General features: G+C 29.4%; 1 protein-coding gene across 1 annotated transcript; it reads left to right on the top strand.

Annotated features, from left to right (window-relative positions):
* The first annotated feature begins 8,492 nt into the window (after positions 1 to 8,492).
* LOC108324052 (uncharacterized) lies at positions 8,493 to 12,062 on the top strand. The gene is made up of 2 exons (XM_017556849.2): positions 8,493 to 8,737; positions 10,581 to 12,062. Exons 1-2 carry the CDS (start codon positions 8,654 to 8,656, stop codon positions 11,901 to 11,903), a joined length of 1,407 nt encoding a protein of 468 aa, XP_017412338.1. The 5' UTR covers positions 8,493 to 8,653; the 3' UTR covers positions 11,904 to 12,062.
* Positions 12,063 to 18,962: the final 6,900 nt, after the last annotated feature.

The following is an 18,962-nucleotide window of genomic DNA, read 5'->3' as shown; positions in this document are numbered from 1 at the left end:
ATTTAATCTCTCGCACATTATTAATCTCACAAAAATTCATCTAATGGTTATAAGTGAAAAAGACCACACAAAACTCATAAGAGTATTTTTAACAAATTGTGTAATAAGAAAATGATAAGAACACATAAAATAACCACAAATCTCCTCTAATTAATAAGAAAGTTGGTGATAATCTTACCAATTTATCCTCGATGTCTCCTTTAAATCAATGCATACAAACATAAGAATTATCTTATTTTCGTCTTCGCTAATATGTAACTATAATATAATCTTCTCAAACTAATAAAACATAAAGGTAGACATAGCTTACATATAATATAAATGAGAAATTAATAATTAAAGCTTTTTCCAAATTAAAATACATATAACAAATTTAAATTAATTAGAATATTAATTTCTAATTGGTAATTTCTATTTTATTTTATCTCGTTTAAAAATAGTCGCGTATGTTGTTTATCGTAACTAAATTTTAATTTTAATCTCTCAATTCTTAATCTTTATTTTTTATTAATTATTAATATTAATGTTTTAGATATACTTTATTTGGTCTGATTAGATCTTAAATCTAACGTATTTATTTGAAATATTATTAAAATAATTTAAATAATACATGTGCGTGTGTATTGAGCCAATTTAAAATTCACATTAAATTATCTACTTTTCAAAATACATAATTGAAAAAAAAAAGTAAAAATCATAATTCAGTTGCTTTTATACTATTATTGATTTGGATTTTGATCATTAAAATAACTTTTAACTATTTATTACCATTATGTAATATTTCATAGTATAGTTTTCCAGTAAACTTTTTTTATTAATAAAACTTTTAAATTTAGATTATTTATATTTTACATATATATAGAAATTTTTGTATAATAAAATATTTTCGAACTACTTAAATTTTATATTTTTAGGAGTTAAATATTTTTTAATCTTTTAACTACCAAATAATTTTTATTTTCGTCCATTTTTTTTAATTTTGTTTCATTTGATCTTTTATGGGCGTTAATTCTTTTCTTAATTATTTTTAGGTAGCTTACTGCCACGTCATTTTTTTTTCTTTTCTCTGGATCAATTTCCCTGCATTTTCACGGCGAGCTTCTCTCCCTTCACCAACATCTCCCGCTCCCCGTTTTCATCACCGGTGAGTACACTGACCTCCTTTACTCCCATGGCACCCACCTCACGCGTCTATCAGTGCAGGAGGTCACGTTCCTATCCTTTACTCCCCTACGTCTAGGTTGGGAACTCTGGCAAGTAGTGCCCGGAGGTGAACGCTTGGTACGCCGGCGAGGACCCCACCACACCCACGGAGATCGGTGATCTCTTCGAGGCAGACCCTTACCACCTGAGGAAAAGGCTGACCTTGAAACCAAGCTCTGAACAAAATCACCCCTGCTTTTGTTGAATTGTTCACAATTCCGATCACCATAAGGTTCTATCTCATTATTCCAGGCTTCTGTTTCCCACCCTGACCATTTAATATGCAGTTAATAATGAGCTAAGTTTGGGAGCGTTGATGAAGTGTTTTAATCCAAAAGGTGATTTAGAAGAAAATGAAAAAATTGTTACAGTAAGGCATGAAGGGAATTGGCATTTGGTAGATGGTGTTGTGTTTGTGTTATGTGGTGAAGTGTGTTGTGGTGGCTTACTGTAGCAGGGCCATGTGTATGAGGTGACCCTTAAACCCTTAAAACTATCATTACAAAGTTAATGATGCTGTCACCACTTCTTTTATTACACACCAGATAAAAGAATACTAAAATTTTTAATTGAAACTGCTTCGACCCCATTGGCTGTGTGTATCAGAAACAGGTTTGCTTTAAAACTGTTATTCCAAAATTTCTTCACAGACAATTTACATGTTAGTAAATTGTACCTTATATATGCTTTTAAAATTTAAGAAAAAAATAAAGCCACAAAATCTGACAGTTAACTACTTTGGTTGAGCATAATCATCGTCTCTAACTTCAAGAATACGGATCCAATTATCTTATGTCTGGCTCCGAATATAGAGATGCTGGGTTTGGTTTTGTAAGTCTCTCTTTTCTAATTCTCTCATTCTTGGACAAACTTGTGCTTCGGCTCTTTTTCTTTGATTTGTTCTATTTTTTTGTTGTCGTTGTAAAACTAATAAGACTAAACTATACCAGACTTTTTAGTTTTAGCACATATTTTGCTAGTTCTATTTATAAGTTTCTCTAAACACATAACAATGTAGAAGTCATAACTAACTTGTCTATGCAAAATCTGACTGTGTCTTGGGTGAAGTAATTTAGTTAACTTCAAATAAAAAGTTAATCAAATGCGGATATACAGAGTGCACTTGGTGTATAGTTTTATATGTTATATTTCCCGTATTCCCTTTAAATTCCAATCTCACGGGTTACTTTTCGACAGTCATCCTGAATGTGATTGAAAGTGGAATGATGAATGAGATTGAGGAAAAATATTTTGGAAAGAATTATATTGGGGGAGAAGTTTCGTCTGGGGAAATGTCTTTTGAAACTCTCAGTCTCAGCTTTCATAGCTTCTCTGGGCTTTTCTTTATTTCTGGGATTTCTACTTTGTTAGCGATATTGGTTTCAGAAAGATTTATTTGGCAAAGGCTCATTTTGATGGCTAAAGCATCATTGACTGAGATTATGTCCCCAATTCATCTTTTCAAGAAGAAAACACGTAGTCATCCAATTCTCATTCTGTGTCTGCCTTTCTAATTAAATTCAAATTGAACATTTGTTAACATGCTATATTAAATTGGGAATGAATACAGCTTTGAAGATAGACGAACCCTAAATTTTTGTGTCTCTCAACTTCCTAATTTGTATTTACAGCGGAACAAAATCAAGAGATCCAATCAAATCTCTGAAGTGCGTGTTCTGTTTTCATTTAATTTTTAGGATAATTCAAGAAGTTAACGAGCACGGAAACATCAGGCGCCTTGAGACGAAAGGCGTAGTGCATGCGCGCTAGACATTGAAGACGCCGCATGACAACTAGAGCAAGCCTTTCTACTCGTAATCTAGTTGCTCAAAGACAGGGTGGTTGAGGACAGAGATGGAGGGAGAGGAGACGGCCTGACAATGAAGAAAGTTATGGAGCTAAATAAGGAGAGAGAACCCGCAGCCAAAATTTGATGATAATTGACTAAAAATTATAATTTTTTAAGAAAAATGTCAAAATAAAACAAAATTTGACTAAACCAGAAAACGAGGACTAAACATATTTAATCTTTTTTTATTCTGTTTCATCATAACTAAAACAAAACATTTTTTAATTAAATTATGACGTTTATAATTTTTTTAAATATAGCTAAACTAAGGTGCCTTAAATTCACCACATTTATAATTTAAATTCTTAATCTTCATAAATGTACAAAATGAAAATTGAAAAACCTATGAAGAATCTAAAACTTAGATAAATGTCTTCTTAATTAAAGTACAAAATCCCCAATATCATGCCTGATTACGGTACTTAAAGTTAAAGTTAAAAAATGCTAATAGAAATTATCCTTGTAACGTGAACTTATTTGTGCGAACACTATCACTTGTATAAATAACTATGATATTCCAACAATTAAAACAAAGACTAATGGTAAGATTCATTAAATTAAACTAAGCATTTGAGTCAATTATATTAGTATTAGAATGATTTTTTGTGCAAATAGTTTAAATTTATATAATATCGTTATTTCATTTTATCGGCATTTATTTTTTCTAAAAAAAAATAAAAGACAGACTTGTGTATTTATTTCAATAAGTTTGTCAATTCCATTGTTTTAAAAATATAAAGACTCTAAAATGTTATATACTCTGTTTTATTTTATTTTATTTCCTCATTCTCGTAAAAAATTTTCTAACAAATATTTTTTATTTCCAGGACAAATACAATTATGCCATTTTTATTTTTAATTTTTCAAATGTCAGCAAAAATAACAATCCAAATAGATTAACATTTTGAATCTTCTTTTACTAATTTTAACCAAATGGTATCTTATCTTATTTTTATTTATGACATATGGGCCTTCTGGACGAACATGTCTTTCCAATCGAGCCCATCTACGCATAATATTGGGTTGACAATATGGCTTTCGAAAGCCCATCACTTCAAATTGTCCATTCTTACAAATCAAAGGCAATGAACACTTAAAAGACCTAAAAAGTTATAATAAAAGAATACTTAGTAATTGAGAACTTAAATTTATAATTTTTATAATTTTATAAAATAATTAATAATATATTTAAAAATGACACTGCTATCCTTTCTAATAAAAACAAAGACGATGCTCCTGAAAGAAAATTTGTTTTTCAAAAAACAAAAGCATCCAAGAGTAACGGATAGAGACACAAAGTCTGAACACATAATTTAAAATAAAAAAAAGGGTTCAATTCCCTGATTTTACAAATGCATCTTTACCTATAAGAGTTAAATGTAATATTTTTAACTTCCATAATTTTTGCTTTAATTCACATATTAAGGTACATTCTTTTACAAAAAAGACACTTTACAGGACTCAATTAATTATACTTTTAAATATAAAAACTTAAATAATTGAATTATAATCGATAACCTTTTTTTATGTTGGAGACTAAGGGTCAAAAAGTTGAAGTGTGTGTCACTATCTCTCACACGTGGGTCAAGAATCATAACTCATTCTTCTTTGTCACCCAACTGCAAGTGGACCTGCGCACCTGCAATTCCTAACTTCTTCTCTAAATTTACAACGAAACATTACAAAAGTTAAAATAATAAAAAAATTAAATAAATATTTTAGTTCAGATTAAAAATAATATATATATATATATATATATATTTAACTTGTTAAAAATACCTTTTAAAAAAACAAAATTATTATTACGAAATACCGATGTGCAAAATGAATAATGGTGTAAACGCCCTTAGTATTATTGTTGATTGGAGTTTTCAGTAAAACCTGATTCAGAAATGGAATTTATACAATTTCAGATAGTAGCTGTACTTTTTGTTTTAAAGTTTTTTAAAATAACAAGAAAATAAGAAAACGTTTTAATTAAAACAAACAAGAACGTAAAAGGAAAAATTTTAGAGATAAATATATTTTTATATAGTTTTTACGTTTTCATTTTTCTGCTCTGTTTATACTGATCTAAATAACATATTTATAACTTATATTTTCCCTTTATCTTTATTGTATCTTTTTTTCTTTATTCTCTAATTTATTCTTAATCCAGGGAAGAAAAAAATGGTAGAAAAAAAGGAAAATATAATGATTTAATAAAAAATAGAAATTTACATTGGTTAATAATGTGTGATTATATTAATTAATGATGTTACTTTGATTCCTCATTTTAAGTTAATCAAACAATGTGTGCGAATAAAAGGAAAGAAAACGTGACACGTCTTTAGTGTAGGAAAGTTTAATTAGAGTTAGTATTCTAAAATTATATTGTTTTAAGTGAAGTTTTTGATGCTTATTGTATAAGAAAATTTTAATAAGCATAACTTTATCAATTCAACAAGAACATTACAAAAAGATATGTTTTTTTTTAATATGATATATTTTTATTATATGTATTGTTATTTTGTTAAGTTATATATGTAATTATAACACCTCAAATTAGTAGGATTTATCTTATTGATTTAAAACATTACTGATAAAAAAATATTAACCAACATATAAACACATAAAATTTACAAATATTTTAAAATTTGTAAATATAAATAATGTTTCATCATATTAGATGTTTTATACAATAGAAAAATTATATATCTAAAGAATAACTATTTTCTTTATAAATACTAGTATTAGTCCTATTGTTTTAAGATTATTTTACTTGTATTACATTTTGCTAGTATATAATATATAATTATTGTAGGTGGATGAACTCCAACCAAACACAAAAAATAATATAAGTTAATATTTTATAACATAACATTCTATAAAATTTCAATGTTTAAACAAAAGTATCACTATAGTCATTTATGTATTATCAACTCATCACATATATAATTCAAACATAGCTCGTTGTGAACTCAATTCCATAAAATACATGCATTAAGTTGAGTACTCATATAGTCATGCACCTATCGTATAATGGTATTACATAAAAATCAACGTCGATATAAATTTATCATGTCTAAAATCTTCCATGATAAGGTTTATTTATTATAATATCACCATAAGTGAATTTTAAACTTTATTCTTTAACACGAGTCCAAAAATTTAATAGAAATAGGATGATCACACCCTTTGTACTCCTAACCAAATACATACACAACTAATGATAAGGTATTTCTCGTTGAGAAAAACCTTATTCACATCACTCATAAATTCTCATACAATTTCTATCCATTTAATATATGATCTCATTACATTGAACACTTGTTATAAAAGACATTTTTCAAACAAACATAAATATTCAAATAGCATCTCAAGAACACTATAAATGTACATGTACGGATATAAAAAATCATTCAACAAAAAGTAAAATATGTCTAGGCTAATCAAACAGAGAACTTTTGAAAAATAATATCAAACTAATGTCAAACATAAAATATTTATACCAAATAAAGATTTCTCGTATCCAATAATATAAAATCATTTAGTTTTTATTAGTATTTCTTTGCATAATATTATATATGATCTTTATTATTTAGTAGTTGAAAATTTTAAGAATACCATTAAAAAAATTTAAAGATAATATCTTTTAAATGTTTTTACTTAAAGAATAATTATCTAAACATAATTATGATGCTTATAGTATGCTTTATAGTATTAGTGTTAATAAAAAGGTTGAAATTTAGTTCATAAGAAGGAAAAGACATTTTGAGATCTAAATTTTTGTGTATTGAAGATGATTTAACTTATGGTAAGCCACACATTTTTAAAAAAGAAGCTCTTAAAGATCAAATTAGTTACTTTGAAAAAAAAATGAAACTTGATTTCTTTTATCTGATATGCCTTCTGATTGTATAATGTATAAGTATTGGCAATGAATTTTTAGGAAAAAAAAATAAAATATAATGGATTTATTGATAAATTTAAAACAAGTGTTGTTATATATTAGTAGTAAACAAGTAAAATTTTGTTATTTTTATTTACTTTGTTCCTAAACTTACCTCCATTAGTATTTTTATAAGCTTTGCCAAAATCTGAAAAGAACTAGATAAAATGCCTTATACATGCAAGCTTATGAAAACTATAAAAAGTCTAATGTGGAGTTAGACTTATACAAACATATATAAATAATAGATATTTCTCTAACAAAACTCTATATACCCCAACTTAAAGATAAAAATATTTATAACTATTTTATTCAAAAAATTATAAGATATCATACACTAATTTCCTTTTTGCTTGATTCACATTTTATAATTTTTAATGATTGTATAAAATCTACATTTTAATATTACTCTATTTTAAGGACCACAGGAAAAACAAATAATTTTTCTCTTCTAAAATTAAAATACTTATGTTGAGAAAGATGGTTAAAAAACTAACAAATTAAAAATTAAAAATAAATAAATTATATTAAACATGTAAACATATTTAAACTTTACACCACACTATTTTATTTAAATAAGTTAAAAGTTAATAATTGTACTGATTTTAATTTTATATATACTAAAATATGTATTGTATTTTTTGATTTCATTTAATTTGTTTAGTAATACATATATAACTAAAGAATATTAGTTATGTCATTCAATATATATCTAATAACTCTTTTGATATATTATTTTAATAATAAGATATCTCCATTTAATAAATTATCACAATAGAAAATAAATAACATTTTATTTGTATAGTTTATTTTTAATATTATTTTCTATTATAAAAACATGTATAATGGTTTTAAATCATTATTAAGAGTAAAATAAATATGTTAAAAAAATATCTTAAAACACTATTATTGAAAAAAAAATCATTAGAAATATTACCTTCAATATAAAATATAAAAGTTATCCATATTTTTTATCTCTATTTAATATTATATGTAAATTTATACTTTGATTCCTGATAAATTGACTGTTGATAGACTAATTTATAATTTATAAACTTTTAATTTATATGATTTTAATGTGTGATGACATAGTTATATAAGTTTTATGTATAAAGATTTTTGTATTTTAAAAAATATATTATCATATAATTATAATTTTAGATTTTAAAAAATAAATATTTTTATAAATTTTGTAAAATTTCTATTTTAATATATATAATTTTTTTATCTTATTAAAAATTTTGTATTAACTAAAAATATGAACATGTTATAATATATAAATGTATTTATAAAATATAAAATGAACTCTTTTTGATTAAAAATATATACAGTAAATATTAAATATATTAAATTTTGAAATTGTCCAAAATTTTGTTAATGGAATTGACAAATAACTTACCAAGTAGTTAATTTACATGTTAAATAAACTTTTTACCAATTATGTATAGATGGTGAATAAATGATTAAAAGAGATGTAATTTTTTTTTTAATCTATGAGGCATGAATGGAGGTATTGTGTGTCATGTACATTATTCCACCTCATGAGAGAGAGAGAGAGTTCCATTGCTCCATGGCATGGCATCATCCCTTCTTTATTTCTTATTTTTGAGATCAACAACTCTAAAACCTCGTAACCGGAACTTCTGTTCCCGGTCACTGCAAAACCCCTAATGGGAACAGTTAACAACACAGTCAATGCTGCGGCTTCGGCGATAGTAGTTGCCGAATCCAGAATCCAACCTGCCAGCTCGCCGGTGCTTTTCTCTCTCTTACTATTTCCATGACAAGTGCATGTTAGTATTTAGTTATTATATAGTGTATGTGAGACTAATTCTTTTGTTTTAGGTTTCATTCATTGTTCTGATTAGTTCGGTTACCGAGAAACAGAGGTCAAATTGAGATCTTGGGTTTTGTGTTATCTTTATTCATTTTCCAATTTCATCAGTGATGATGAATGAATCAAAAGAAGGTCTAGCCTTGGCTGACTTTGTGCTGGGGTCCAATTTTCTCTGATTACCTTTTTTGCTTTTTCAAAATTTATTATTATTATTATTTTTTATGGCTCTCAAAAGTGTGAAAGATGGGTGTGTCTTTTTTGCCCGGCTAAATTATAAGTCCTGTTAGCTTTGATTTTACAAAGAACACTAGCAATTTGCTTCTTCAACCAATTGGGGCAGAATTTCAATCTAGCTGTATCATGCATGTATCTCTTATAATTATAACTTTTTTCAGTTCAATTAGTACTTACTATTTTTATGACTTGTTACCCTTCTTGAAGATGATTGAGCATGCGACAATTTTATTTACAACTTGGTAGTGGAATGTTTCCGTGATTTTGTTGTCTTGCCTTTGCTGATGGTTTTGGATTTATTTCTAAAGATTATCATGTTAGTTCCAAGGCAGATAAACTGTATGTCTGAGTCACCATTCATTCCATCCTGAGAGTAGGTTGCTCAAAGCAGCTCTTTTTGTTAATCTTATGTTTAGATGTAATTTTGAAAGGTACTCAAAGGATTCTCCCATACATGCTTTAAGATTATGTTTGGACTAAATAACTTCTAATGCACCAAAGTGAATAAACAAAGTATTGCTGCTTTTATAATAAAAGTATTTTTAAACTTTCTAGATTTAATCCAAACATTATTCATAGTCACTAGTGATTACCTGTGACTGACCTTTCTAATCCGGTATCTTATCACATGCTTATCATCTATCAAACTACTACTATTTGTTTTTCAGACCTTGATTACACATCTATCAAACTACTACTATTTGTTTTTCAGACCTTGATTACACATTGAGTAAGTTTTCTTTGGCCTTTATGTTTGGGTTCCGTGTTAGTTCTCAGAAACTTACGTATTTGGAGAACTATTAGAGATAGTTGAAGTGGGTTTATGTTTAGAATTGGCAGGCACAGCTTGTTTGGCTAACTGTTTGCAGAACTGAAAATACAATGAAAGTATGTTGTAGGAAGGAAATTCTCGGTACTTTTGGATTAAAAATAATTCTAGCAGTGTTGAAATAGTGATTTAAATATAGACCAAATCTTCCTTATGCTGCTGGGAAACTATCCAGCATTGCGGAATGGGATGATATTAATAGATGCCATGTACTTAGCTGATAAAGGAGCATTTATTTTATTTGAAGGTTTCAAGTCCTGCTTTACTCGGATGCTATTTCTTCCCTTTTACTTTTAACGTCTGCTGATGTTTTTGCTCCCCCACACTGTCAAAAGTAGGTGACAATAGAGGTTTTATTTAGTTTCCTCCAGCCAGTGTAGCTCGATAGCTATTAGGAAAATTAAGGTTCTTCTATTTGTTGTCTCCGTATCTGTGCAATGTCTTCAGTTTTAGCATAAGTACGTTTTGACGAAACATTACACCATTTCTAATTGTTTCAGAAGTTCTTCCCTAAATTTCTTTCTCAAACTTTTAATTAATTGAAGTCGCTTCACTCAAGTTGATTTAACGTTTGATAAAAAAATCTACAGTTTCCCTGCTGAAAAATATTATATTACATCATTGCTATTGACAACTGAATTCGTGATTTAATTTGCTTTCAACTTTTAATATAGATATGTTTCTTTATTAACTGCAGAAAAAGCGCTGGGGAAGCTGCTGGAGCTTATATTGGTGTTTTGGACCCCATAAAAACAACAAGAGAATTGGCAACGCTGTCCTCGTTCCTGAACCTGTTGAACCAGTGGGTCAAGTTGGATCTCATCCTGCTACTGCTGCACCAAATCCTTCAACAGCCGTTGTGATGCCATTCGTTGTCCCTCCCTCTTCACCTGCGTCTTTTCTGGAATCCGATCCTCCATCTGCCACTCAATCACCGGTTGGATTATTCTCTCTCAGTTCTCTCAATGTCAATGCTTCTGGTGGACCTGCATCCATTTTTGCTATAGGTCCTTATACCTACGAGACCCAGTTAGTCTCACCGCCTGTATTTTCTAACTTTACCACTGAACCATCTACTGCTCCTTTCACTCCACCTCCTGAATCGGTGCAGCTGACGACACCATCATCCCCTGAGGTGCCATTTGCTCAATTATTGGAATCTTCTCTAGATCAAGATTGTAAAAATAAAGGTACAAATCAAAGATTTGCATTATCCAATTATGAGTTTCAACTTTATCAACAATACCCCGGAAGTCCTGGCACCCAACTTATATCACCTGGATCAATCATTTCTACTTCTGGAAGCTCTACTCCTTTCCCTGATAGACACCCACTTCTTGAATTCCACAAAGGAGAAGCATCAAACCTCTTGGGCTTTGAACACTTCTCGACACATAAATGGAATTCCAGACTTGGATCAGGATCTTTGACACCAGACAGTACTGGGCAAGGTTCAGGACTAGGCTCAGGATCTTTGACACCTAATGTTGTTAAGCCAGCTTCACAACTAGGCTCTGGGTGTTTGACACCTGATGGTGCAGCACCAACTGCTGCAAAAGACATCTATGTTGGAAAACCGATTTCTGAGTTAACATCCCTTGCAAATTCCAAGGACGAGGGTCAACCCAATGCAGCATTAGTTGATCACAGAGTTTCATTTGAATTGACTGGGGAAGATGTGGCACGATGTCTTCCAAATAAATCAGGGTCTCCTTTGATTGGAAACATCTCAGGGTCTTCTGAGGATGCACTGCTTGGAGAGCCTGTTGACAGAGAAAGTATACACTGTGATTTGTGTTCAAGGAAAACTTCAAATGATAAGCCTGAAAATTCTCCTAGAGAAGGAGAAGAGCATTGCAATTCTTCCAAAGAATTTAACTTTGACAGCAGAAAAGGTGTTGTTTCTGATAATCCTGCCAATGCCTCGGAATGGTGGACTAACAAGAAAATGGTTGGAAAGGAAAGTAGATCAAGCAACGTTCCGGCATTTTTCCCAATGTTACAGTCAGAAGTCGTTTAAAGACGTAGTTCATTGCTATAGGACTTAGGAGCTGTATCTCTCAAATTTTTTAAATAGCATAAATTATTTTTTGTGATATTTAATTAGGGCTATCTCGAATTTTAATAAATGAAAACAATATTTGGTATTTTTTAATAAAGAAAGTTTACAATTTATAAATAGTCTCCGGCTAGTAAGCACTATGGATAAACAACCAAACTTGTTTACGAAGATGTGTGATGTAACTTTAGTTCATGTGAAAAACATATTAAAAGGATCTTTAAATGATATAGTACTTTCGAAATTTAAATTGAGTTATATATTGCACATAGATTGTTAGTAAAAGTATTATTATTTTCTATAATTTTTATTTCTTATTTTTCATATTTTTTGTTATTTTCTTTCACATAATTTATTGATAAATTTGACTTTGGTCATGAGTTATAAGCTCAATGTTGAATGTTGAGTCCGAGCTGTGTGTTTGGATTTCTATTCAAGTATATAAATTAATTTTGAGGTTCTGTTGAATGCTATTCACCTCAAACTTCACATCATTTAAAATCTATAATAAGTGTTTTTTTTCTTTTAACTTCAGTTGAGTTTGACTAAACTTTTTTCTCTTAAATGAAATTTAAACATACACTCTGAGTTTGAATTTTTCTTTTACCAAATAAATATTAGGTAAACGACATAACATTATTTATTGTGCTTATGAAATAATTATGTTTTTTCAAACTAATGTTAAAATTCAAAATGGTATAATAAATCTTAAAACTTTGTAAGTTTTTAAATTTCAAATGATGAGCTTGGTTTAAAAATAAATAATATGAAAATGGATGAAACCATAATTATATGAATAATGACAAAAGTATGAAAAATAAAATAATATTATGCTAATAATTTATGTACAATGTATGATTTAATTAAAAAGATTGAAAGTATTGTAAAAATTAAACTTACTATAATGAGGAAACAATATCATAACAACCAAAAATAGAAAAATATGTTGTAAAAGTAATTTCTTTAAATTTGCAAAAAAAGAAAACAAAAAAATTATAATAAAAAAAATCAATAATTTAAATTTGGTAAAACATTTCGCATGTGCTGTCAAAATAGGTTGTAACCCTCGAGCCAACCCATCTCACCGTGGGTTTGAGTCGGGTTGGGTTTGAAAAAAATGTAATTTTTTATGCGGGCTAGTTTTCAATCCGGCTCACGTGGAACCCGACTCACCGGGTTGAACCTGTGATGAGTCGGGTTGGCTCACCAACCCACCTAATTTAATTTAATTATTTATTATTTTGTGTTTCAATATTATTAGTTAGCATTTTTTTATTATATTATAGATGGTGATAAAAAAGAAGATGTTTCAAGAGAGAAGAAAAATATTATAGATTTATGTATTCAAAACTCTAACATTATAAATGGACAAGTGATACAAAATTTATCAATATTAAAAACTTATATTTATTTGTCTTTTATACATGTTTTTGGATTACGCTTGAATTGTATGATATTTTTTTTTAATTGTCTTTAAAGTTTAACATTATTTTAGTGTGACGTTTATTTAGATTTGAATTAAAAAAATTGTAATTTTTTTATTTTTTAAACAAACTTATAATTAAATGAGCTAATGAGTCAATCCGTTTAATCTATTATGTGATGGGTCAAACTAGAATCTACTACGTGATGGGTCAAACCAGATACAAATTTTTTCAGCTAACTAATAAGTAAATCAAGTTGGATTTATTTATTAAATGATGAACCCATAGTAAGTCGGACTCGATTGAGTGGGTTATCTTTTTCCATAATCAATCAATAAGTTTCAATAAAACCAAATATAAATATAAAAGTGTCAAATCAAAATCACATGGTATACTACTAATAGATATATAAAAAATAATATTTTTCTCAAATATTAACGAATCGTGTAACTTTACTAAAAACGGTTTGATAAATATGTCAATTTTTTTTCTCTTTCTAAAGCTGCAAAAATAATCACTTCTTTTCATCTAAAAGACTCCTCTTGACTTATTAAATGTATTTTGACTAATTTAAACTTTTTAGACACAGTCAGAAATTCAACCTAATAAAGAAATAACAGATAAAAAATTAATTGTTAAATTACATTTTTTGTTATTTTAATTATTAAATATTAGTTTCATGAGGCAGTAGATGAGAGATTTTTTTTAGTATAATATTGTTTGTTTCAAAACTATATATTTTCAATTTTCTTATCTAATACATTTAACTAGTGACTATGTAATAAAATATTAGTGGTCTCGACTTTTAAATTAATTAATTTTTGTTGAAGTATCTTCTAACATTCCAATTTTAACATTTTAGAATTGATAAAAAAAAATATTATAAAATTAATAAAATAGGAATAGATTGTATCAAACTATAAACATGTGATATTAATACAATTATTGGTTTAAACCCTCGGATGATCCTCTTATTTATATGGAAATCTCAAGTGGGTCCTCATATTTGTAATTGTCTCAATTGGGTCATAATATTTATAAAATTAAGCTAATTGGTCCAAATATTTGTAAAATTGAGCCAATTAAGTTCTGTTCGTTAAATCTTCACAGACGGCGTTAATAGCGGATGACGTGTTGCACGCTGATGTCAAAGTATTTGATTACGTAGAATTTTTATTTAATTTAAGACATTATGACATGACAAAAGAGTTTTACTTATCTTCAAATTATAGGGTCCATCATGACCGCCACCCGCCGGCAGTCACCATTTTCATCATCTCTTCAACCACAGTTTGCAATCAATCCTTGCATCATCCAAACACAACAACAGACCATCCAATATCATATCCCTAACCTGCAGAAAAGCTTACATGAACAATCCCAAAAATCCCTAATCGAAACTGAGAGCCTTGATACGACGGAGGACGAAAACCCTCGTCGCCGTAGAGACATTACCGCTGAGACGCAAACCATTTCACCTTCTAACACAATCAATTTTTCTTCACAGACCCAGAGAAAAAAACTACCTAAAGAAGTTGATGAATTAATTAATCTTAAATACCACTTCTTTCTCTCTCCAACCTCAATCCCTTCCCCTGCGCCACTTTTTCTTCAAAGCCTTTATCTCTGCCTCAACCCCCTTTCTTTTCTATTGTTTCCTTTATTTCGGTAGTTTGTGGTAAGTTTTTTTATTTTTTATTTAGTTTTGCTCTCGTGGGTTTTCGGATTTCAGTTGCCTTTATGTTCAATCTGATTAATTTGATCAACTTCTTTCATCTTCTACCTTGCTCTGTTTTATTATTTTTTCCCTTTTTCATTATTTTTCTTCTTCGGGGTTCCTGAATCAGATTAAATGTGCTTTTCTTTGTGTCATTCAATATGTGGATCGATTATTCACCCTCTTCGTGTTTTTCAGTTTGTGTAACAGACAAAGCAAACATGAAACATGAGATGGTTACTAGTGTAGCTTTGAAGGAGCTATGAGTATGAAATCGGAGTGCTAAAATGGATTTTTTGTAATACTTAAGCCTGTTTGTTGAAGGTTATATGTGGAAACGTTTTGTTTTGAGGGGTTTGTTTTATCTGTAAGTTAAATGGTGTTACTGTGGATGACCCGGTTTATGTCGGGCTCATCGTTGGATTTTCGTTATTCCTAACGATTATAGTTTGCAGATGCCACTTTTGAAGAGCACAATATCACATAGCACAATATCACATATTTTTAAGTGATTGGTAGTCCTAACGACGTTGCTGGCGAGAGGGGAAAAGTTTTGAATATTTGGTGTTTTGTTCTGGGCGCGTTTGTCATGGCCCCGACGGCGGCGTTTTTTAGTTTGAGAGGGAGAAAGGGTGTGTGTCTGGGGAGTGAGGGTTTGAGGGTGGGAGTGGGAAAGAAGCAGCTTGGACGGAGGAGCGGAAGAGGTGAAAGGTGATAAGTGGTTTGAGGGAAGAAGAAACACCGTCATCACGTGGATTTGATTAATTTAATGCACAATGCCATGTCATGAAAACAAAAAATACAACTTAGCTCAATTTAACGCCGTTTGGAACAACTTAACGGTTAGGATAAAATTGGCTCGATTTTACAAATATTTGGACTCAATTGAGATATTTTGCAAATATATAGACCCAGTTGAGACAGTTGCAAATATGAGGATCCACTTGAGATTCCCGTATAAATAAGAGGACCATCTGAGAGTTTAAACCTACAATTATTTAATAATTTTATAACAACAACATTGAAGTTAATAATTTTAATAATTATATTTAACTAAAATTATTCAACCAAATTCAATTATTCGAAGAAGCTTACTGTTAACACACTCACTTCAAGCATATAATTCAACCTGCATCCAACTCGTATACTAATTACTTGTAATTTCATATTTCATAACTCAAATTAAAAGAAAACATTAGTTTCTCTTACATTAAGAAGAATTACTACAGCTCTAGACAATTCACCGACCCTGCTTCTAGTTTAAGAAATCCTAAAAACACTTACCGAACAAGGAATTGTGATCAAAGAGATTCCTTAGAACATCTGATAAATAACTAAAAAAAGATACCAAAACACTCGTGTGAGAAGGAATCATTATGCATAATCTTAACCTAAGAGTGAAAGGAAAAAGGAGCCGAAACTTAGTTACTCTATACTAGAAACTGATTGATAGACGTTGGAGGATCCAATGTAATGATCATTAAACAAATAATCAAGGAATTATAATTTGTAAAGAGAAAAAAGAAGAAATTTAGAAAACAAATTATAGAAAAATGACAAATAATTTAAATAAGGAGACGAATTTATAAAATTTTATTTATATTATTAAATTATTTAATTTTAAAATATTCGGTTTGATTATTTTAAAATTCCCATTAACTCTGATCATTTGTTTTACATATTCTTACATAATTTTACAAATGAGTTATGTAAATTCTTATATAAAACTTAATTTATCTACAGCTTATACGCATGTAATTATTTAAAAATAATTTTGATTTTTTCTGTTGTTCATTAAATGATTGAGGAAATGTTTTATTTATATTTCATCATTGACTCTAATTTTGAAATCGTTTGTTTGAAATCAAATCAAATTCTTTTAAATTTATGTCGTGCAAATCTTTTGAATTCTTGGAATATAAATTTAAGAGAAAAAATAAACTAAAAAAGAGAACTAACTTTGAAATTCTTTTAGAAAATCTGAAAAGTCATATGGTTGCACAATGTTTTAAAATTTACAAGTAAAATAGTTTTACAAAAAAAACTTCAATCTAATGTACCTTCGATTAGTCTATATGATTCAGAGTAAGAAAGAGTTTTCCATTGCAGAATCAATAGCATAGATGAATATCTTAAGTTAATGCTGTTATCCCGTAGACTTCAAGAAAGTGAAAATGAAAATATTAAAAAATAGATTTAAGTTTAAATTAATTTTATAAAATGAAATTTATATATTATGTTCTTAAAGTTTTAAATTTAATAAAAAATAAATAAATTTATCTTTTGTTTTTGTGTCTCGGGTCCACAAATAGTTCCCTGCACAACCCACACAATCTATAACTGTTCTCTTCACTTTCTCTCTATGGTTGTGAATGCCCCTGTTTATGTATTCATTTCGTTTTTCAAGCAACAACCATTATGTTAAAGCAACCAAAAGATTCACATGCTATAGAATATGAAGAAAATAACAACTTTGGTAACTTGTTCTCCATGCACTTTTTACATGTAGGTCGTTATATCACCAATTACATAAATTTTGATTATAAATATAAAAATACGTTGAAAGTTGAGTTTCATATTCAATAATGACAAAAATGTTGAGTTTCGTATGAAAAAAAAACCACAATCATTCAATTTTAATTTCGATTAAAAATAATATCACAGTGTCTTATATTGTTTTTAACTGTAAAAAGTTATAAAATTTAAAATTCTAACTTAATTATATTTAGATTTAATACCAATTTTAGTTCCAATTTTGTCAGCTTTATTCGAAATGATCATAATTTTTTTTTCTGTTCAGTGTTCAGTATGTTCAATTTAGTCCTTTTTACAGACGGCGTTTAAATCGTTAACGACGCACTCTGCAAAACCCAAATGAGATGAGATGGCATTTAACTGCCCACGTAGATTCCCTTCAGGCACAGTGAGGTGGAAGGCACGAAGAGGTCGAGCAGTGAGGGAGAAAAAGAAGGGAACCGAACAACTAAAGGGGTGAGGCTACTGAACAGTGAAAGCACGGGAGTGGATCGGTTCGCCAGAGGGATTTGCGATTTAAGCTCGTGGTCCTGCAGATTTCTAGTTCTTATGGTTTGTAGGTTTGGGGTTGACGAGGATGATGGAAGTGTGTGCCGCAGTGGCGCATTGAAGAAGGGAGAATGATAGTAGTAGCGGCGACCATGGAGATTCCGCTGTTGGCTATGAATGTTGTACGAAACTCGCGATTTAGATTGGTGCTAGAGGAGGAAGACTCGTGATTTGCTGCAGGTTTGATGGCGTCGCGGATGGAGATGTGGTGGTTGCAGGTTCTCGCGTTGAGTGGAACGATTCTTATGGGGACGACGACCTGAAATGGGCTTTGCTGCGCAGCGGTGGTGGCGGCCTAAGGTTTTGGAAGCGCGAGGAAGATGATGAGCGAAGATGGTGGTCTGGCGAGCTGAGACCCTAATTAGAAATACATTTTCAAAAATTAGGGCTTAGGTGGTGGAAAAGATGGTGAGGTGCGAAGATGGTGGTTGGTCGTGACCATGACGCCGACGGTTAAGGTTAAGTGTTGGCTAGGGTTTCTAGGGAAATTAGGACTTCTAGAGATAGGAGACGGCGATGACGTGTCAATAATGATGTGTCATTAATTGCACAGCTAGATAGTACACCGTTAATGATTTAAACGTCATCTACAAAAAGAATTAAACTAAACATAAATTACATTCTTTAGAATAATATTAAAAAAAAAATTAAAACCATTTCAAATATTTCAACCAAATTGGGAGAAAAAAGTATTAAACCTTGTATTTATGCATATAGTTATTTTTATGATAGTTTTGGCTGTTTGTTATCTTGCATGAAAGAGAAGAAAAACAAAAACACTTTTTAAAATAGAAT

This window comes from Vigna angularis, chromosome 3 (assembly GCF_016808095.1).
Source record: "Vigna angularis cultivar LongXiaoDou No.4 chromosome 3, ASM1680809v1, whole genome shotgun sequence".
NCBI lineage: Eukaryota > Viridiplantae > Streptophyta > Magnoliopsida > Fabales > Fabaceae > Vigna > Vigna angularis.
Note: the sequence above shows the minus strand (reverse complement) of the source record. Positions and strands in the feature narration are given on the sequence as shown.

Coding starts and splice junctions, on each gene's coding strand:
- LOC108324052 (XM_017556849.2), top strand. CDS start 8,654: ATGGGAACAGTTAACAACACAGTCAATGCTGCGGCTTCGGCGATAGTA. Junction 8,738..10,580: donor TCCAACCTGCCAGCTCGCCG/GTGCTTTTCTCT, acceptor TATTAACTGCAG/AAAAAGCGCTGGGGAAGCTG.